The 22,584-nt window shown below is 41.7% G+C and overlaps 1 protein-coding gene across 1 annotated transcript in view; it reads right to left on the reverse strand.

Annotated features, from left to right (window-relative positions):
* The window catches only part of LPGAT1 (lysophosphatidylglycerol acyltransferase 1), a 94,946-nt gene that overhangs the window by 47,288 nt on the left and 25,074 nt on the right, over positions 1 to 22,584 (reverse strand). Inside the window, exons 4-6 of the mRNA XM_048487340.1 lie at positions 14,943 to 15,061; positions 12,065 to 12,160; positions 8,552 to 8,825 (exon numbers count right to left, since the gene is read on the reverse strand). Of these exons, the coding sequence (XP_048343297.1) occupies positions 8,552 to 8,825; positions 12,065 to 12,160; positions 14,943 to 15,061 (489 nt within the window). The remainder of the gene's footprint in view (positions 1 to 8,551; positions 8,826 to 12,064; positions 12,161 to 14,942; positions 15,062 to 22,584) is intronic.

Below are 22,584 nucleotides of genomic sequence, written 5' to 3' on the forward strand. Positions count from 1 at the left end.
AAGTACCATGTAAGATAGATGGGAATTCTGAGCAGAAAGGACAGACTGAAGGCAGGAGAGAAGGTCCAAAAAGCAAAGAGTTTGAGTGATCCAAACAAGACAAGACAGAGTGCCCAAGCAATGGATAACATTAAAAAAAATCTTCAACACTGAAAACAAAAAGGGCAGGTTCTAAAGACAATGTTCATCGTGCTTTAAAAACAAAGCAGGAGAAAATGAATCAAGGCTATGTGTCCACAGGATGAATGTAAAACCCAATCATCCATACAGTTGGATTTTTCCCCCATTAGGTGCCAAACAAGAGAGAACAATGGCAGATTCATTCATTAAGATTGGCTCTGCTTTCATATACACACAAAGAATGTGGGCAAGGATAGAATCTGAAGTATATCAGGGTGCAGACAGGAAGTTCAACATCCATCCATCCGCCCGCCTTTATTGGCATACAATGTAGATTAAAACAGATAAATATAAAAACAGGATAAAAAAGACAATTCTTAAAATCAAATACTGTACAACATACCAAAAGTAAATCATCAGTTCGTTTCCATTATTACATATAAAAACTTGGCCACTGCTTCACATTGAGTTAAGTTATTATTGTTCAGTAAGAGGATAATTTTTTGTCGGTCTGACATTTCAGTATACTGTGATGTTAGAAATGTCAGGTACTTTGTCCTAATCCTTGCGCAGCAAAGCAACAGGTGTTGTACAGTTTTCTGTTGGCCTAAATTGAATAGACACAGTTCAACCTCCCTCTGTCTGGTTTGCAGTCTGTGTCCACTCCTGCATCCAGAGATATACCTGTGGATGCCCAGCTAACAAGAATAGATAGGAGTGGATTTTATCAATATCTGGCACCCCAGCTGTCCACCCTTCCCACTGCAAGATGAGGATCTAGCTACTCTCATCAGAGGCATAGCCACTAGGGGGCGAGGTGGGGACCAGTGCACCAGGCCCTTGGGGTCACGTGGGGGGGTGGAAAATTGCCCCCACACCACTCCTCCTTCCCCCCACCCTGCCCATATGCCTCTGTCCATGATCGGCAGGACAACTGAGAAAGAGGGAAGAGGCATATGTATCTTTTCCACATCGAACGCTCATGAAACGAGATAGGAATTGGCAAATGATCCCTAACTTAAGTCTCTTTTCTGCAGCCAATAGCTTTCGCCCTTAACAAAAATGGCTACAGTAACAGTAAAACAAACCCCTAAATAGCTTCTGCCCGTAACAAAAATGACTACGGTAATGGGGAAGAGATCGTGGCTACATGCCATAAGTTCTGAAAATTGTGTTGTGGCAGTAGGTTTTAAAAGAAAATATGACTTCTACTTCTAGTTTTGTAGAAGTTTTTGCCTCACGAGGTAGGGGGGTGGGCTAGGAAACTGGCAAAAAGGCTGGGAATGGGATGGAGCCAGCCAGGGGAGTGGAGAAGAGATTTAGCACTATAAAACTTCATTATGCAAACAGCACACAGGAAGCATAAACATTGGAGATTCAGAATTTGAAGAGTTTACAAATTAATCTCATAGATGCTAGAATGCATTCAGCCATGAAGCTTGAACAATTGAACCTGCAAAGTTTTCATTAGTAGGTTTTTTATAGTATGCTATTAAATGGAATTGCATAAGCCATTTAGTTAAAACAATTATGCAGATACATATATGTGATGTAAGTGTTGCATACTTGATTCTACTTGAAAAAGATACATCTTTATGCTTTCTAGTCTTACTATTTGCTATTTGAGTTGCCTGTGGCTATTTTGTTTTTGGTATAGCTTTTGGCATACAATTTTACAATACTGTGTCTCTCAAAGTAAGTTCATAATGTGGTTTTTCACAATAAATAGTGGAATGAATTTCAGATACATAATAGATAGCTAAGGAGTGCAACTCATATATTGTTCCAACCTTCAGGTGGTGGCTGGAGATCTCCTGGTACAGAGGTCAGTTCACCAGGAGAAAATGGCAACTTTATATGGTAGATTCTGCATAGTGTAGGTATAGGTGTGAGGAAAGGTAGTATGGATCCCTCATGAAAGAGAAAGTGACAGTGAGTCTATTTTCAGGTAATTTACAAAATATTTCAGCTGACTTTTTTATTTAAAAAAGAAGTCAGTGACAAACATAAGAACAGCCCTGCAGAATTAGAATCCATCTAGTCTAGCATCTTGTCACACACAGTGCCCAGCCAGTTACTTTCACAGAAGTAATAAAACATTTTGAAAACATTTAAGTCATATGACACTTAAAACACTTTTTAAGTGTTTAAAACACTTTTTAACACTTTTTAAAAAGTTTAAAACACTTTCTAAAAAAGTGTTTAAAACGCTTTTTAAACACAAAACACTTGAAACACATATTGTCATATGAAAAAAATGTTATAACAGCGTTAAACATTTTGAAAGCATTTTGAAAATGTTGTCAAAATTTTTATTTCTGATGTGTGGCAGGACCCATTGCTGTGTTCAGATTTGTGAGTTGGGGCATATTCTATAATGTTATGCTGACTTTGAGATGACCTGATGCAAAAAATAATTCTTTGGTCGTAGTGGGGGAGGGCAGCCTTTGGTCATGGTGGGGGAGGGCAGCCACCAACATAGGTGCCCCTCCCCCAAATCAAGATTTTGCCCTGGGCTCCATTTTTCCTAGCTACACCTCTGACTCTCATTGATGTGTTGGTTACATTTTGCCCTGACTATAATAACGTAGTCTGTGTTGGGCTTTTCCTTCTGACAGTGTAGTAACTTACCTCAAAAATCCTTGCTCCTCTGCAGAGGGATGTTTGGTATATTGCACCTATTCTGGGTGAGATGTTTGTTATCAGCCAGCAACTGAGTCCTGCATACCTTGGGGAGCTTCTTCTCATATATGACTCTATGGGTTTTAAGATCACTGCAGGAAGCCTCAATAAGGGTACTGGCCACAAAAGATTCATATGTGGAGTCTGCTGTTAATTGAAGAATGTGACAGTCCATCTTTCACTGGTGACGTGTCATTTGCAGCATATCATACCAGGTTTAGAACTTCACTGTTTGCCTGTTTCCAGGCGTAATTTAAGGTGCTGGTTTTAACTTCAAAGGCCTATATGCTTGACCTATGTGACTGAAGAACCACCTGTCTTTATTTAAGTCCAATGTGTCAGCTAGACACATGGACTCAGACCAACTCCTTCTCACCATTTCTCACAGAAAGGTACAATCTGAAGAGGCTATTTCAGCACTTTTGGGTAACTAGTCCTGAATCGTAGAATGGGCTCTCAACAGAGTTCCCTAGGCTACCCTTACCCCTTTTAAACAAACTGTGTAAGTCAATTTAATTTAGGAGAGCTTTCAATAGAATTTAATCCACTTGGGATTCTGAGTGAGGATAGTCTTGTTGATTTTAGTTCTTTAGTTTTATATAAATACATTGTAAAATTTACATATATTCTGCCTTTCTCCTGATTAATGTGACTCAAAGCACTTTGTACCAAATTAAAAACAAATAGACTTGCAAATCACAGAAATACAAATAAAAAGTAGCAGACTGCAACCTCCATCCAGAAGCCATCTACAGGAAAGTTGCATCTGGGCTATGATTTTGGTGTGTTTTTTATGATTTACTTCTATAGATTGCTTTGGGTTTGTTTTGTCCAAAGAAAGGAAGTCTAAAAATTTACAGATAATTGAAGCTTGAAAATGAATACATTTACCAAGAGATAAAGTGTTCATACTAAAAATATGCTCTAAAAGAACAGAATCTGCATAAGGGGAACCATGAACTGATATATTGTTATATGAAAAAATGAAAACAATATATGATTTGATACAGTTATAATTGGCGTATTGGTCCTCCTCCCCCATACTATACCCTGGACACTAGCATCGGATTGGCAATTCCATGATAATGAATTCTAGTTCTAGAGTTCTAAAGTAGTCAATCAGTTACAAACAGGAAAAAAGAGGCAGACCATACAAAACTCAAAGAAAAATGTGAAGGTAGGAAAAGACCATCTGATAATGTCAAGACACTGAATGCATGAAACGAACCCCCATACCTTAGACTTCACAGCATGATGGGAGAGAATAAAAACATCAGAAAGACCAGCAAGGATAAAGCCGCCCCGCCCGAAAACTAGACAGATAAAAGATTTGTCACATATCTAATTGTGGACTTGGCCCCTGTGTGAATCAAAGTCCCCAGACAACGTGGCCAGGAACAGATAAGGGTATTTCCCTTCATAACTGGGGCACCCCCAGGATTCCTGAAAAATGCAAAAAAATAATAAAAGTTTTGCATAAATAGTGAGATTTCACAGTGCTATGCTGTGAGAACTCCACTGCCATTTTTGAAAAGGAAGGAGCAGCTGGCCACCATCAAATGCGCCGAGGGCCTTAGAAAGGAAGGAGCAGGAGATGCAACCACCTGAGCTGGTAAAGAGAGCAGCCAGGCATAAGGGCTAGTGAGGTGTGGAAGCAGTTGCCTGTCAAGAAGAAAATATCTTCTTGAGGGGTTAAATTTTAACTGATCAAAAATATCTGTGTAGAATAAAGGGCAAAGAGGCATCTGTCAATTATTTAGCTTTAGGCAGAGAGATAATATGCTTAGGTAAAGAAAACACACTGGGCAGAAGGAATGGGATCGGCTATAGTCTGGATAAAAAGCTGCAGTTTTGCAGGGTGGGGGTGAAGTAGGTGGAATTGCTGCAGGTGGAGGGCTCTCTGTAACACAATTGAATGCTGGGGCTGGAAAGCTGTAGCCGACAAAGTTACCAGCGGAGCCAGTTCTTTAGTCTTGGGGCTGGAGAAGGTCTGTTAGCTAGCACCCTAAAACGGGGCTAGAGTGTTCTTTTATTTTGCCTGAATTGAGTATTTGTTTGGGGTGCTCTTGCCTGCAATAAATCTTTGAACGTAAGTCTTCTCTGTCTTTCCTGCTTTAATGAACCCATTTGTCATGCTAACTGACTACCTTGCAGGGAGGCTGTGTCTGGGCTAAAACCACCCCTGTGAGACAACCCAGGACTTGGGAAACAGGAAGTCTTGGCTTTATGGCAAGCTTCCTGATACTGCCCCCACTCCCACTGATGCAGGGAGGCACAGAGACGGAGGGCAGAGGCCGTGTGGGAGTTCTACTGACATACCAGCAGCCATGTGAGGCAGGCTTGAAGGAGCAGCAGTACTGCATGCCTCCTGCTTGGTTTACACTATTTATCAACAATCTTTTCCATCCCAAAATAAGCTCAAGTGGTGAACAAGGGCAATAAATAAGAGCAGCCACAAGCAATTCAAATACAAACTAATAAGAGCTATAAGAAACAATAGAACTGAAAAGGGGGCAAGATCAAGGCTACAAAAGGACATCATCACATTACCAAATTCAAAGTATCAATGAGCAAAGAGGAAGGAACTAAAAGAAAAAGCAAAGGATGAAAGGCCAGAGACCCAATAAAAGACACCAAAAAGGCCCAACACAACTATGTTTAAAACAAAAGGACTAACTTCAAACATTCAACCACTAAACACCACCAGAAAGACAAAAGCAGATACTGTGGAACCTCAGTTTTCGTTGGTAAACCGTCTGAAAAGAATCGATGAAAACCAAAACTAATGAAAACTGAGGCAAACTTTTCCATAGGAATCAATGTAAATCCAATTAATCCGTTCTAGGCGCTCCAAAAACATACCAAAAACACATTTTTTTTGTAAATAAACATAGTGTTTAATACTGAAAACAGTAACAAACAATAACACTAGGACCAGCTTCAGAGCTAGTGGACCAATGTCGCACCAGAAAGCTGTCCAAAGAGGTCTGTTTCTGACGCCTCTTTAAGATTTGTCTGAAATGGGGCATGAAGACATTGTCATTAAACAAGTTGCAGACACGGCCTGCAACAGTTTTGTCCGGGTGATTTTTCTCCACAAACCCCTGCACCTTACTGTAAATTGATGAAAATCGAGGCAAATCGATGAAAACCAAGACAAATTTTTCTCTGAAAAAATCAATGAAAACCGAAACCGATGAAAACCGAAGGCAATGAAAACCGAGGTTCCACTGTATTAGGAAGAGGATTATTAACAGCCCAACTATAATAATTAAGAACTGGACGCAACCAACTACCTTTAACCAAAAGAATGAACAGAATGAAAAAAATCTGAGACATGAAAACCATGCTTTGCTCTCACCCTAGTAGGTTCCAGCAAAGAACTATGTTGCAACAAATACCAAACTTAAATAGGCAAGATCAAGAAAGCCTGGGTACACTCCGCTACTACGTTCCCCTTTTGTAATTACCCATGGGGTGCCTCCTCTCCATATTTTTTCAACTACTTCTCAGCCTGGTGTAGAGGACAGTCCAATTAAAATGGAGGGGAAGAAAAAGCAGGTGAACAGACGGTTGGTGGCAGTGAAACTGAAGATCACACACTCAAATCACACCTAGCAATGGCCAACCTTAAAATACTGTGCACATGCAATACTTCTGTACTCATAGATTTCCAATGCTCTGTTCTCTGGAACAATACCTTCTATTATAATACTTCAGGAGGGTGAACTTCCTAGTTTGCAGCAGAAGAACTAGATTTGAGTCCAGTAGCACCTGAGAGACCAACAAATTTCCAGGGTAAAAGTTTCAAGAGTCAAAGTTCCCTTCATCAGATATTTATTACGGTCAGCAGCACCTTAAAGGCCTTTGTTTGCTCTAAACTACCTGTACTGGCCAGAACTCACAGAACTGCCACACAGCAGATGATATGACAGAGGTCCTCTGGGCTGGCCAGAGGGGTTGCAGGAATGAGACACCAGCTCCCAGCTCTTGACAATGTGCAATTGACAGCTAAGCCATCCATCATCAGCTTGGGTGTGATCCTGGATTACTCTTTCTGTGGAGGCCCAGTTCACAAATGTTGCCAAGCTGGCATCTTTTCATTTTTGTCCAGTTAGGCAACTGACACACTACCTGCCTCACACTGATCTCACTACTGTGATCTGTGCAATGATCCCCTCCAGACTGGATTACTGTAACTCGCTCTCCGCAGAGCTGCCCTTTAGACTGATCCGGAAGCTCCCACTGGTTCAAAATACATGGGTCCTTATGGGGACAATGTGGAGGGCACATATTCGACCTGTGCTCTGTCAGCTGCACTGGCTCTAGGTGGAGTACTGGATCTGGTTTCAAGGTTTTAGATTTGATGCTTAAAGCCCTCAACAGTCTGGGGCCAGTGTACCCATGAGACCACCTCTTCGAATGTGTCCCCCAGATACACTGTGCTCTGCTAGTAACAACATGCTGGTGATCCCTGGCCCGAAATGTGTCTCAACTAGGGTTAAGGCTTTTTTGGCCCCGACTTTGGCCTGGTGGAATGCTCTGTCAATGAGACCAGGGCCCTGTGGGATGCATCTCAGTTCTACAGGGCTTGCCAGGCCTGTTAGTTGAAGACAGCAATAGGTATGTTTCTGTCTTGGATAGCATCTCTTTCTTTTCCACCTCCCCTTGCTTGCTTGAGCTATGATTGTATGTTACAGTACAGGATTGGGGAGTGTCCTGAGATTGCTCCATCCTATTCAGTTTAACTACCATTGGGCTGTTTATGTTTTAGAGTTATACATGGTTGACATATTGTATATAGTACATTTTATTGTTTTATATCATTGTAAGCTGATCTGGACTCACTGTGATGGGGAGAGCAGGGTAGAAATCAAATAAATTATAATAATAAATAATAGTGTTCTTATGCAAGAGGGAACTTTATACACAGCCAAGGGGGGAAAAACACGCTGTCTCTTCTACAGATATAATGGAAGCAAATATTTTTCCAAACTCATTCCCGTTACATTAAACTGTTTTACTTTTTAAATGCTTTTTACTCTTTAAATGCTTTCACTCTGTATTTCACTTTTCAGTCCACAACCTTGCCCAGTACATACAATTACTCTAAACCAGTGGTTCCCAACCTGGGGCATGCAGGGGTACACACCAAAGTGTTTCGGGGTATGTGAAAAAATTATGTAATGGGTTTGCTAATACGGGGGTACAATTTTAGAGAAATGGGTTGCCAAGGGGTACGCAAGTGAAAAAAGGTGGGGAACTACTACTCTAAACTAAAGCTAGTAGTCAAACTACTTTAAGAGTATTTTCCTTCTGGCAATAAGTTTTGTAATAAATACACAACAGGGAATATATCAAAATATAAAAGCAACAATTTATACATAACCATCTACTTACAGCTCTCATTTTCCCCTCTCGGTTCCCCACTATATCCCCTCCTACATGTACGGGTGCATGGTGTACTCCAAGGTATCAGAACTTGTAACTGCTTTTGGTTCAGTTTTCTAACAACCACCAGATATTTTAAATATTTTCAAAAAGAAAAACCAATAAGCACTTGGAAGGACCTGAAATGAATTCATTATGGAACAGATATTTTGAACATGCTTATACAAGTGGCACAAATTCAGAATTGACTTATAAACTTGGCTTATAAAATAAGGAATATGGAAATTAGTTTATAAAATAAGGCATTTGGAATATTTCATGAAATACAATCCACCAATCATAATCAGCTGTCCCTTACCTGTTTCTGTAGCATCTCCACCAGCCAGAGTTCCATTTTCTTGCTGAGCTACCAGATTTTTTAGTATAACCTGTGTAGCCCCCAGTCTTGGCAGTGTAACATGTGTAAGAAATGGCAAATTGTTTTTCTTGGCAAATGCCTGACTAGTTTCTCTTCTTTTTCTAAGAAAGCCACCTTCTGGAAACAATACAATCCACTTTCGATCTCGGCTCCTGTAATATTTTTCTAAATGTGTCTCAAGAAGTTCAAGCTGCTGGTCACGATGAGCTTTTCCCTAAAATGAAAAGTTATCTTTCAGAAAATCTTCCATTTTCAAAACATATATTTTATATGCATTAGTTTATATGCATATCTCCTATTTAATTTAAGGGATGAGATTACTCTTACCCCTATTATCTTTGCAATTTTTACGTAAATTATCTGCATTGGAGGTTCCTTATATGACAGCTAATGATTGTTTCCCATATACAACCTTTGTCTTAAAATGCATTTATTTAAAAAAATTTATACCCCACCTTTCTATCCTCACAAGGGTTGGAAAGGCAGTTAGCAAATTAAAACATACATAATAAAACTACAATTTAAAGCAGTTACCCCTTCCCCCAAAATACTCATGCTTATCAGCCATGTAACTCGTATTTGCCCTGCTTCCTTATTGTGTTTATGTCTATTTTTTTAAACTTTCACTATTTAAATATACATCTTAACTTTTTTGAGCAGGTGGGCACCTTTAGAGTTTTGATGCAGTGTGGTGGGTGCAGCCACAAAATGGCAGCTGCAGGAGGCGAAGAAAGTCACAAAATGGCTGCCATGGCTTATCTGCAGCCACACGGTGAATATCCTTAGTAGCTGCTGCCAAAGCAACATTCTTAAAAATCTGCACAGCCAATGAATTATCCAATGGCTGATTAGAAGCTTTTTTGGCAAAAGCCTCACCTGCTCTGTCCACTTTCCAAAAGCACAGGAAAGGTATTGATGGGTTCCATGGGCACTACTTTGGGGGCCTCTGGTCTAGGATACTCATGACTATTTATATATGAAAAGGACAGTCTTCCATGAATGTGAAAAACAACTCTGTTTCTTAAATGAGAAAATGAAGCAAGTTCTAAAAGTTAAACAGGACAACACTTGAACTTTACCCATTTCTCTTTTCAAAGTATCCTAGGAGGGGATTTCACACTACTGAGATAACGGTATGCAAATCTAGTTCTCAGAGGATGGAAATTATGCTGAGTATGATCAGAATCCTCATTCCAAGTAAGAGCAGCATGCCTGTGGACTTTTCTGTTCAGGCCAAAGTTGACATGACCCAAGGGATATGTGAGAGCATTGTGATTTTTTTAAATCCCAAAAGCAGCTGCAGAGAGGCCCAATTCAGATGGAGTAGCAGATTAAAACTCTCTTGACTCATAAAGCTGCTATTTGTATAGATTCTGTTTTCTCTGAGGTGAATAGAATATCCAAGTGAGGTGAATAAGTGTGAGTTTGCACTGGGAAAATGACATGGGAGAAAAAAGTGCTGTAGTCTAGATGTGAATTGGGATGCCCTTTGGCTGCTTTTAGGTTTTCCATTGGTCTCCTATGGATACTTTGGCCCCAAATTTAGAAAATCTGAATTAAAACAATTAATTCAACATGAAGTACTACTGCACTACATCCAAGCCCAAGGGATTAACAGAATTAATTTATTTTGTCTTACAACACATTCAACGCCAAATTACTATGTTGAATTAAGGAACAGGCAAGACAACACACAGTTAGATAAACTGTTTGGGGAAACTGTAAATAGCCATAAGTCAGTGACAAGATATATGCTTTGCATGCAGAAGGGCCCAATTTCAATTCCTGACATCTCCAGTAAAAAGAATATAGGAAGTTGGGCTAGGAAATGCCATTCTGTTCAGCCAATAAAAGTCTAGACACCTGGCCTGATTCAAATTAACATGGCTAGCTTAATGATAACTTCTCCAGTAGATAGATACAACTACCGTTGATGTGTATCCATAATACTTACAGAAATGAGGCTCAGTTAATTAAGCAATTACTTTAATCTGAAATGCCCTAACATATTTAATCACTCTTAAAACATCTTCTTGAAGGAAGAAGAGTTTGGATTTATATCCCCTCTTTCTCTCCTGTAGGAGACTCAAAGGGGCTAACAATCTCCTTGCCCTTCCTCCCTCACAACAAACACCCTGTGAGGTAGGTGGGGCTGAGAGAGCTCCAAGAAGCTGTGACTAGCCCAAGGTCACCCAGCTGGTGTGTATGGGAGTGTACAGGCTAATCTGAATTCCCCAGATAAGCCTCCACAGCTCAGGCGGCCGAGCTGGGAATCAAACCCGGTTCCTCCAGATTAGATACACCAGCTCTTAACCTTCTACGTCACTGCTGCTCTATGGTGCGCAGAGATAAGCTGTAGTACTACAGTCAAAGCTCTGCTCATGACTGGAGTTCAATCCTGACGGAAGTGGATTTCAGGTAATTGGCTCAAGATTGAATCATCCTTCCAAGGTCAGTAAAATGAGCTCCCAGCTTGCTGGGGTGAAGTGTAGATGACTGAGGAAGGCGATGGAAACCACCCCATAAACAAACTCTGCCTAGTAAAAGTGATGTGATGTGATGTCACCCCCCAGTGACAGTAATAACCCAGTGTTTGGGCAGGGGACTGACTACCTTAACCTCCCGAAGGCATCTTTTGGAGGCCAAACTTTAAATTGTGAAGGATTAACTGGATCATTCTGTATCAGAATAAAACAACCATATATTGTTTTCCTATTCTGCAAATGGTATAGTTGGCACCAACCTCACTGTTTCACTGGATGAAAATTTGGCAATATGGAATAGTACCGTTTATTAAAAAGGTATTCTGCCTTCTACCTAGTCATGGCCTTCAAGGTGGCACAGTTAAAAAACATTTAAATCAGTTGTAAGAACAATAGACCACCACAGAAAATGCCCTGTCTAGTTGCCCCCCCCCCCCCCCAATTCTGGGGGCAGGACACAGAGAAATGGAGTTAAGAGGCAGATCTTAACTACTGACCTTGACCAGTATAGCAGGAAACTGTCTTTCAGACAGCCTGGCCCCAAGCCCTTTATTCATAGTTCATCTTTCTCATTAAAACTCACGGCAAATTACATAGAGTAGGTCAACAGGATGGGACAGTCAATGAACAATTCAATAGGATTAGGATAGCAAAAAAGTTGGAACCAACCAGAAAATACAAAAGCCAGAACTGAAGAAGAGGAGTGGGCTTTTATACCCAGCTTTTCTCTACTATAGGAAATCTCAAAGCAGTTTATAATTGCCTCCCCCACCCTGAACACACAACAGATAGCTTGTGAGGTTGGTGGGGCTAAAAGAGTTCTTAGAGAACTTGACTGGCCTTCACCTCAGCCATCTGCTAATTTTTTTGGCCAAATCTGCAACTGTAGCCTTTCACACTTCTAGACTATGATTACCCAGTGAATAAATACCTAGACAGTATATTATCTTCAAACACTTTTAACTATTACCTGTCTTATAAAGAAATCCCCGTGAAGTAGAGATACAATTCCAAAATTTGTATATTTAAAAATATGATCCATTAGCCACATCATCTGACGAACAACCTGGAAAAGTTCATATAATAATTAGTCAATTTACTCAACATGCAACAACCAAATAAAAAAGGGCAGACCATCTGAAATTAACACATTGTGGGTTTTTTTAGTCACACAAATATATATGCTAGTATCTGAAATAAAATACCTTGACAGTTCTCAAAACACAAAAGTGATTATATATAAATGTTTCTTATGACATAGAGGATCTGTGCCTCAGTTTACTTCCTACGTATAATCTAGTCAGATTCTAACCAAGGCAGCCAAATGCATGGAGGGGGGGGTTGCTGGGGGGTGGTCAGGGACAGTGCAGGCACGCTGCCTCCACAGGGGCTCCCAGCAGCACAGAAAGGTAAAATAAAACTGAAATCTATCTTTTGCACTGCATTGGTCCCAGACAGCCCAATGGACTGCACTTGCATTTTTGCTGGATTAAAGGGGGCGTTCCAGAGCTGGAAAATCTGAAGACGCTAACTAAAATTATCTCTGTCCACAGGACCACCACCACCCCCACCCCCCAATTGGTGCTGGCATGGGCGCCTGGAGTGGAGGAGAGCTGGCACAGTGGCTGCAAAGGTGCCTGGACAACGCTGACCTGCGTGGCTCACCATGGTGGCATGCCACTTATGTCAAATGGACTGGCAATGACACCAGGACCGGGGTCACGCCACCTCCACAACCCCTCCCTGCTCCAGTGGATTGTACTGTTAAACTGTTAGATCTATTAGGATGAAGCATGCTATTTTACATGGATAATTAATTATAGGGTTTTTTTTCCTGCTTCTGAATGGCCTGTGTGCTGTAATAAAAACTGATTGAATGGCAAGAGCAGAGTTGCTACTGAAGCATCTAAATGTAGAACTCATATGCAGCATTTTATCAAAACATACCATTATACTCCTTGAACTCAAAAATATGGGCTTCAGTACTACTCATCCTAGAATACTAATTAGAGGGTTACAGACCTGAATTCTTCTTGGATGCAGACTGCTCCATCCTCTATCTTCTAATATACCTACTGTACTGTAGAAACTGATGGAAAAGGCTACGGTTCACAGTCAGTCACTGTGAAAGAATCTCCCTTCCTCTCATTGCCCTCCCCAATGCCTTGGGTTTACCCCAGGAAACATAATCTCAGAATGGCTGATGTTAATGTGTAAGGAACAACAGGGATGGACTACATTTCCAAAGGTCCACTGGAACATGATGCTTAGCATGCAGACAAAACAGGGTTTGATCTGCCAGGGATGGTAAGAGCAGGGAGATTCTCTCTTTGCACCTATTCACCTGTGAGTTAGCTGGCCACTTGGCTGATAACCACCACTAGCTTGGCCAGTGGCTGCAAACAGATGAAGCTGAGGAATGTGGTTTGAAACATTTTGAGCTCCCAGCTGTACTGTAAAGGAACAGGGCTGTTGGTTCACATTCCAGCTAATAGGGAAGTTTTCCTATGCCAAATTTCAAAGTGATAAGGAATTCACCAATTTCTAATTTTACACTGAATGACAAATTGCATAGCACTTCTAAGAATACAATGTGTGTTTCACAATTTTTGCTGCAAATGATATCACAAGCTGTGGGGTAGTCATAGTCATTTTAAACTTAGCCGAGGCTTGATCCCCAAAGCCTCAAACAAGCTTTCTGTTGGCCAGTTTCTAAAATCTGGGAGGTACCTGAGCCTTAATTAATGCAGGCAGGTTCAAAACAGTGTAGATGAAACTGAGTTATCCTGAGTATGAGTAATCCTAAATGAAAATAGCCTGGATGCATCTCTTTTCCCATGTTTGAGCTGCTAGTGCAATGAACTTCATTGGCATTTGTGCATAAATGCAAAACAAAACAAGCATTAGTTTCCCCAGAATGCCAACTTCCTGGCCTTAGAGATTATTTGAAACAGATCCTGACCTCAAACGCCTTTAGCATGAGTGTCTTGTTTGTACTGTTCTTTACTTCTAAGACAGTGATACTGACTCAGAAGGCTCATGTAGCTGTTTGACATATCTGTGGCTCTTCACAGTACCATTCTCCAGTGTGGCAATCACATCCTGTTCCAACAAAGCAGGCATGGCCACTGTCCAGTGATTGACAGATGCTTCCTACCTTGAAACAGCTGTTGCCAGAAGAACTAGAGGATAGGTAAGCTGCAAGTTCACTGCAACAGTGATAGGAATAAATGGCATGGAGAATCATGTGAGTGCATCAATGTTAGTTATACGCTTGATAGTTATATCTTGGAAAAGGAAAAATAAGAGTTTGGATTTATACCCTGCTTTTCTCAATCGAAATGAGTCTCTAACGCAGCTTATAATTGCCTTTTCTTCTCCACAACAGACACCTTGTGAGGAAGGTGAGGCTGAGAGAGTTCTCAGAAAACTGTGTCTAGCCCAATATCACCCAGCAGGCTTCATGTGTAGGAGCTGAGAAGCAAACCCAGTTCCCCAGATTAGAGTCTGCCACTCTTAATCACTACACCATGCTGACTCTTACAGTATGGTACACATGTGTTTGGTAGGGTGGCGTACAGGGCATACAGCAGTTGTGACTCTTGGTTTATGTTAACTGCGAAGAAGGCTCTGTGCAAGCCACTGAGTGAGATAACACTGTTCTAAGGCATAGCCATCTATGGGATGTGGATTAATCTGTAGAGGAGGGGGTGGTTAAAACATTGAGCGGATATGGGTATGTAGATGAAGGATTCTACCTCAAGACTCTGCACTGGACTATTCAGTACTCCTTAACATGTCCATGATAGTTTACTACTACATATGATGTATATACAAATATAGCATACCGTGCCTTTGTCCTGAAGGCACATCATTAGAATGCAAACATCTCCAGTTGCTTGATGGTTCACTAGCATCACAGCTTCATCTTCTGAGATGGATTGAACATCATCTCCCCATTCTACAACTGTTTAAAAAAGAGGCAGAGAAAAGAAATCCTTACTTAAATTATTTATTCAAAAGCAACAAAGCCTTTAAAATACCCACCTCAAAGTAACTGGTATAGAAAGGCATTTTGGGTTAGGTAAAATTACTTGATTAAGCACAACACTGTTAAGTAACTACATCCAGATAAATCATTCCAGCAGGTCCAGCAGCAACGTATACCATGAACTAGAATTGAAGTTGTAAAAAATAAACTCAAAAGAGTTCTCTTAGCTCAAGCTTGGTTGTAAACATTCAGATTCATATTGTTCTAATTCAAATTTCTCCCAGCATTCTCAGCCTCAGACGTCACTTCAGTCAAAACAAGCACTTAAGGGCTAAGCAAATAGTTTTACAATAGTTTTGATAGGGCCATTCTCTGGGTATTTGCCACACTTTGGGAGGGCATAGAAAAAGGCGCTGTAGAAAACCTAGCTGTGGCTCCCACTGTTGCTCCAGTGTCCTTCCCACCTCTTAATTAGAAATAGTTGCCTGGCCAGAAAGAAGATTCCTCTATTAGTCCTTCTCAAACTGCCCACTCTTTTTTTAAAGCTGCAGCTAAGAGCAACCCACCATTCCCACACTGAATCACAACTCTCCCCCCAAATTACTGCAGACCACTCCTGTTACTGAGGCACGCAAACACTCTGAAATAAAATAAATACTTCTAAATTAATTTCCTGATGCACCCACCCACCACTCTGAACTTTTCTCCAAATAGATTCAATGTCAAAGGTAAATGAGATGCATTTCTATTGTCTAGTTTCATCTCCAGTCCACTTCAGCTGATGAAGTTTGTCAGAGCATCAGCAGAAGCTTCTAAGAATGAGAAACAGAGGATGGGTTTGGGAAAGGAAAGGGATTTTATTAAACCTCTAGAAACATTTTTAGGTCCTAGTCTGCCATGTGGGCTACTTTTTCGAAACTGGCTGGAAATTGGCAAACAGAGGTGGGAGGGGGGAGATAGAAATAAGAAGAGAGTTTTGCAGGCTTAATTCTTATAGTTGAAGATCCTTCTTAATTATGCACAAAAGCAACTTTTTGCTGGACCATTAGCAATGCAGGGCGACAGAAGAGTGCAATTATTTAGAAGTGAGGGAAAGGGTATTTAAATAAGGTCTGGCATGCTCAGTCTGAAGAGCACGCTGTGGTAGGTGCAGAGAGATAAACATGTTCAATCAATAATGCAGGAACTGCATACGTGGCTTCTGGGCACAATTCAAGGCACTGATCTTTACCCTTAAGGCCCTTTACAGCCTGGGACCTGCATCACTTTCTCCCTGTACAAACCTGTCTATTGAGACTGTCATAAAAGGACCTACTACATTTCCCCTCATTGTGGCAAAATTGTCTGCAATGAGGAGCAAAGCCTTAAAAGTAGGCTCCTGATGTTTGCAGAATGACCTTCGTGTCAAGGATTTTGTATTGCTTGTATGCCTTCCTTCTATTTTTTGTTTGTTTGTCAGTTAGGTAAAACTAATTTATCTAAGAAAATTTTGGGTGCACAAAGAATTTCTGACTTTATCACTTTGAATTTTACTCTGTAAGATACTATGACTAATTTTGAGCTGCACTGCTGATATCTAATTTCAGATATGTTGTTTTAAATGTATTAACATGCTAATTGTAAGTTTTCTTGAACTCTTTTGGAAAGGTGGAGTAAGGCATTAATAATAAGAAAAACAAAACACAGTACTAAAAATAAGGCCCTACAGAAGGGAAACACACAGTGGTAGCACATAGTACAGAAACATATGAGCTATGTTTAATTTGGCTGGGTCTCAAGCTCACAGTGTTCCTGTGGTCAAACCTATTGTTCAGAACAGTCAAGCCCATAGCTGATCTTTTGATCTTTCAGACTCCTGCAGCAAGCAAAATGAACATCTTTAAGAGACTTCTGTGTGCTTCTTTCCACACCTAAAGGTCTTTAATTCCTCCTACTTATTAATCACCAAGTATACACCAGTCAAAAAAAAAGACAATGATATATGTAATAAAGCACAGGAGTATTAAGAAGTAAATTGCTGCTGTAACTACTGATCAAGAATGTGTGACCGATCCCACTACAATTTTTTCCTGTCATGTAGGCCTACATTAGGCCTGTCAGGTCACTTTGGGCTCATAGTGATTTTCTGAAGCAATGTCCTCTACAACATCTTATTGTTAACAGCCTTGCTCAGGTCCTGCAAACTGAGGGGTGTACTTTATAGAATCAATCCACCTCACGTTAGATACACCTCTTTTCCGGCTGCCTTCAACTTTTCTTAACATTACTGTCTTTTCCAGTGAATCTTGTCTTCTCATGAAGTGACCAAAGTACCTAGAACCTATCTATCAGTCTTTTTGGTAATCCCTGGTTGCCATAAAACTCTTCTCCAACATTGCATTTCAAATTAATTGGCTTTCTTCCTGTCACTTGTCTTCATTATCCAACATTTACACCCATTCATAGCCATGAGGAATACTATGGTATGAACTGTCTTGATCTTCATTGCCAGGAACACTTCCTTACACTTATGGATCTTTTCTAGCTCCTTAACGACCGTCCTTCTCAGACTCAATCTCCTTCTGTTTCTCGGTTGTAGTCTCCTGTTTGATTGATGATTGATTCAAGGAACAGAAAATCTTTAACTATTTCTACTTCACCACTGTCAGTCTTAAAGTTGCATAACTCCCCAGCAATCATTACTTTTGTCTTCTTAATGTTCAGCTGTAATCCTATCTTGGGACTTTCTACTTTAACCTTCACAGATAGCCATTTCATCATAGAGTTTTCAAGGTGAGAGGTATTAAAGACCAAAAGTCAAACAGGAGAGTATAAAGAAACAAGAAAAGAAATCTTACCTATTGCATTCATACAATATACTACCTCTATGTGACAAAATATTTTAGCTTTTATGTATTACTTATAAATTCGGACTGCACAGAATGATAGGCTTAAGCAGGCCAGTTTCCTCCACACATGTCCATTTTCCTCTTCCTCCCTTTTAACTTGACTCTTCAATGTCCTTGGCATTCCACGCCTCTCAGAAGCATGTTCCATCCTTATCTTAATGTTTTAATGTTTACGTTATGTTGTTGAGTTGCTGTTAATAACAGCCATGTTGTTGAGCCGCCTCGAGCCCTTCGGGGAAGAGGCGGCCTATAAATCTAAAATATAAATAAAATAAAAATAAATAAAAAATCTGGCTTGGGTGGAGTGCGTCTGCAGAAATGTTTGTGGGCAATACCACTGTCTATCGGTAAGCTTTATGTAAAGATCAGCAGTAGAGGGAACAAGTGTGAATCCTATAAGAAACTTGGGGGAAAGAAAACCCTTCTTTTTTTGCCCCTCATGATTCCTGCTGTTTTAAAGTAAGATACTCGCTTCATTACAGCCTAATGAGTAAGGAGAAGTACATCAAAGGGAAGGTGAAATGGGCTGTCCTATACTCATCCCCTAAACCTTATTTCTTCTCCCTCAAATACTAACTTTCTTTAAGCAGTAAGGGGAAGGTGCTCCCTTCACCCATCAGCACTCCCAATTTTCACCCATCAGTGTAGCCTCTTCATGATGTAAGTGGACAGTTCCCAATACAGTTTAAGCAGCTAAAAATAATTAGCATAGAGGAGCTTCCTCTGACTCTAATAACTTCTGATCGCTGCAGAGTCCCTTATTGCTTAAAAGGGGTATGTGTCCCTGCACATATCCATGTGAGAAAAACAGAAATAAATTTCAGAGACTAAACATACCATAACAGCCATCTCCTAACTCTGACTTCAGTCCCTCACTAAGGCTTTAGATCTAGGCCAGGGGTAGGGAACCTGCGGCTCTCCAGATGTTCAGGAACTACAATTCCCATCAGCCCCTACCAGCATGGCCAATTGGCCATGCTGACAGAGGCTGATGGGAATTGTAGTTCCTGAACATCTGGAGAGCCGCAGGTTCCCTACCCCTGATCTAGGCAGATAGGATTTGATGTGCGTGACCGAGACTTGGGCGCAGGAAGGCGAAACTATTGCCTCGAAAGAACTGCCCCATCCAGGATTTTCGGTCCTCCTTTAATCCTGGACAAAAGACTGAGGAGGGATAGCGATGATTATTTGGGAGCCTTTCTCCTTCAAGTCAACCCCCATTGTAAACATCTCCAGCACTGACTGTGAGTCTGGCGTGCGACACCATGGACAACATGGCTATCCTGCTGCTGTGCCAGCCACATGGCACACCAGCAGATACCCTGCTGCACCTGTTAGAAGTTATGTCAGACTGGGCCTTCAGGTACCCTCAGCTGATCTTCATGAGGAATTTAGCCTTATCATCCCAGGCAGCAGACTTGGCAGCACTGGGACTCTCTCTGGTTAATAAAGGTCCCACACATCAAGCCGGCCACATGCTGGATTTGATCCTTGGCTTGGGAGTGAATGTGAATCTGATCTCTATAGATAGGGTGCCATGATCAGATCACTTTGTTTTGAAGGACCTGACTGGGCCTCAATACCCCTCCCTGCACAGGTGATGGGCAGATTTATGGCCACTCACAGAGGGTTATAGATCCTATTGGCTTCTGGAATGCGCTGCAATATCCAATCCCCCGCCCTGCCCTCTTGATGAACTGGCAGAGGACTGGCATGTCTGGCTCTCTGAAGTCATCAGTGAGATCCTCCCACACAACATCTTTTTTGCCCCCATTCCAAACTGGCTTCTGGGTATACTGAGGAGCTACTACTGATAAATGGGAGCTTACATGACTACAGTGAGTTTGGTGGCAAACTTATGATGAAGCTACAAGAACATTTTATGGGATGTTTATGAAATCCTATGATGTGATGGTGAAAGATGCAAAGAAGAAATTCTATGCTACCTCCATTGCATCTGCTAGCTCGCACCCGGCTTTAATTAGGTATCTTACATCCCTATCTGAAGGGCCAAAAAAGATCAGTGATTCAGCTATTAGCTGTACGGCTTCTGCAGGCTTTTTGGTAGTCTTGTTGCTCTGACATGACCTCCTGGGAAGTATTGATACAGTATAGGAACTGGGAAGTGTTGATACAATATAGGAACTGGAGGCTCTTGACTACCTTTAGGTCCTATACTAGACCACTTCAGCCTGCTCTCCCAGGCTGATGTGGACAGAGTACTAGGAGCTGGGAAGTCTACCACCTGTCCTCTTGATCTGTGCCCACTGTGGTTGGTTAAAACCGATGGCAATGAGGTCCAGTGCCCCCTTGTTGGAAATTATCAATCTTTCCCTCAAATTGGGGGTTTTCCTGGAGAGGCTAAAAGAGGCAGTGATAAGGCCACTCTTTAAAAAAAAACATCCTTAGATCTACTTGATCCAGCCAACTATCGCCCAGTGTTGAATCTGTCGTTCCTGAGCAAGGCAGTTGAGACAGGGGTAGCGGAATAGTTATCAGCTGAATTCTGGGTCGTGTTCAAGGTTTTGGTTTTGATCTTCAAGGTCTTGAGTGGTCTGGCACCATCATATCTATGGGACTGCTTTTCTCTGTATTGCCTCCAACAAGAATTACACTCTGCCAGTAGTAAGCTCTTGGTGGTCCCTGGCCTGAGGGAAGTCCGGCTAGCCTCAACCAGGGCCAGGGCACTTTCAGCCCTCACCCCAACCTGGTGGAACTCGCTGTCAGCTGAGATCAGAGCCCTGTGGGTCTTAGCCCAGTTCCACAGGTCCTGCAAGACAGAGATGTTACACCAGCCTTGAGGCAGCTACTTTTTCTTGAGTTACTGGCCTCACAATCTGCCCCTCCTCCCTCCCTCCCTCCTCTGAAATGGGCTATAAATGTAACATCAAATGAGATTGGAGGGTATTACATGATCACAAAAGATATCAAAGCAAGGCATGCAGCTTAGAGATGATGGGATGCAAATAACAAAGCTCACTTGCTGACTACTTACTGAAGTCCTAACAGTGCAGTTGGTTCATGAGGCGTAACATTTTCAGAGCTTAATACAAGTATCTTTCAGGCAGCAAAGAGGAAGAAAGGGGGAAAAGGATGAGGAACTATCCTTCTCACTACCTACTCCTACGAATAAAGCTGGCCCTAACTCGCTGACCTTCCTCAACCAATCATAGTCTTGTCTTCATGGAAGCTTCTAGGGCAGGGGTAGGGAACCTGCGGCTCTCCAGATGTTCAGGAACTACAATTCCCATCAGCCCCTACCAGCATGGCCAATTGGCCAATTGGCCATGCTGACAGAGGCTGATGGGAATTGTAGTTCCTGAACATCTGGAGAGCCGCAGGTTCCCTACCCCTGTTCTAGGGAATTAGCAAAATGCCCCCCTCCCAAGTGAAATTCTCAGTTGAAGTGCATGTTCCAATTAAGCCTGCCTGGGAACATATTTTTAAGTGAGATTGCTAAGGGGGTATACAATCTGCACCTGCAAGAGGCAGAAACTACTTCAGGTTGTAGAACTCGTTCAACATGGATACCCTGCCATCTTTTCAGCAGCCCTTCTTAGGTCTACTAAAAACTTTTCCCACAGTCAGTAACATGCACACCACACACACAGCACATATATTTACACAAGACTAAATTGTGTGTTAGCTTCCTCTGGGTGTTTATGATATTCTGCTAGAGTAAACCAACAACTTAGTTTTGAATGGTATCTCTCTCCATACTTTTCCTTATGCTGTCCATTATACTCTAAATAAAGATTATTTAAATGTTCTTTTCTTCCTTTCATTTCTGGAAATACAGTACCAAGTTTGACTCGTGTACACATGGGCTTAAAAGTCCCAGAAGAAACATAGACCGTTTCAGGTACTCTTAAGAAAGGGTACAGTTCGTGCAGCATGTTGCTCAATGGAACATTTTGTGTAACAAGAAAAAGTTTGTGAAACAGGACACATAATTGTTCCTCTAAAACCCCACTTTAAAAACAATATGCTCTGAAATATCTATTTATATTTAATTCATTTATTTATGCTATTTATAGCCTGCCCTTCTTCACTAAGACTCAAGATAAATTACACAGTGTCAACAAGATGGGACATCCAATATACAACACAAAAGAATCTGGATTGCAGAAATCTGGAACAAAGCAGAAAACCCAAAAGGCTAATTCCCTTCCTGTAGGGATGCACTGCTGACCCAGCAGCACCGTAAGTAGAGCGCCGGCACACCGGCGCTCCTGCGGCCTTCTGGTCGCACCGCTCCCCCACCCCTCATCCCCCGATGAGTCACAGGTCATGAACTACCTGGCTCACAACCACCGGGTGTCCCGGACAAAGGGACAATGGCCTTGCCCCCAGGTGAGGATTAGGCCCAGACGCCGACGCTCCTCTCCGCACGTAGCAGCCAGGTGAGATCATGCATCACATGATGATCTCTCAATCCCCCGCTCTCCCGGAATTCCCCCCGTTCCGGCCTTCTACCGCCCCGCTAGAATCATAATAAAAGGTGCCAGGAGTCAGCATCACGGAGTCGCTAGGAACACGGAAACCCAGCGCTCCGTTGCTGGCGCTCTCCACCAGATGAAATCACCGGCGTCGTCTCGTTCTTACGCTGAC

The sequence above is a fragment of the Sphaerodactylus townsendi genome, linkage group LG01 (genome assembly GCF_021028975.2).
Source record: "Sphaerodactylus townsendi isolate TG3544 linkage group LG01, MPM_Stown_v2.3, whole genome shotgun sequence".
NCBI classification, from domain to species: Eukaryota; Metazoa; Chordata; class Lepidosauria; order Squamata; family Sphaerodactylidae; genus Sphaerodactylus; species Sphaerodactylus townsendi.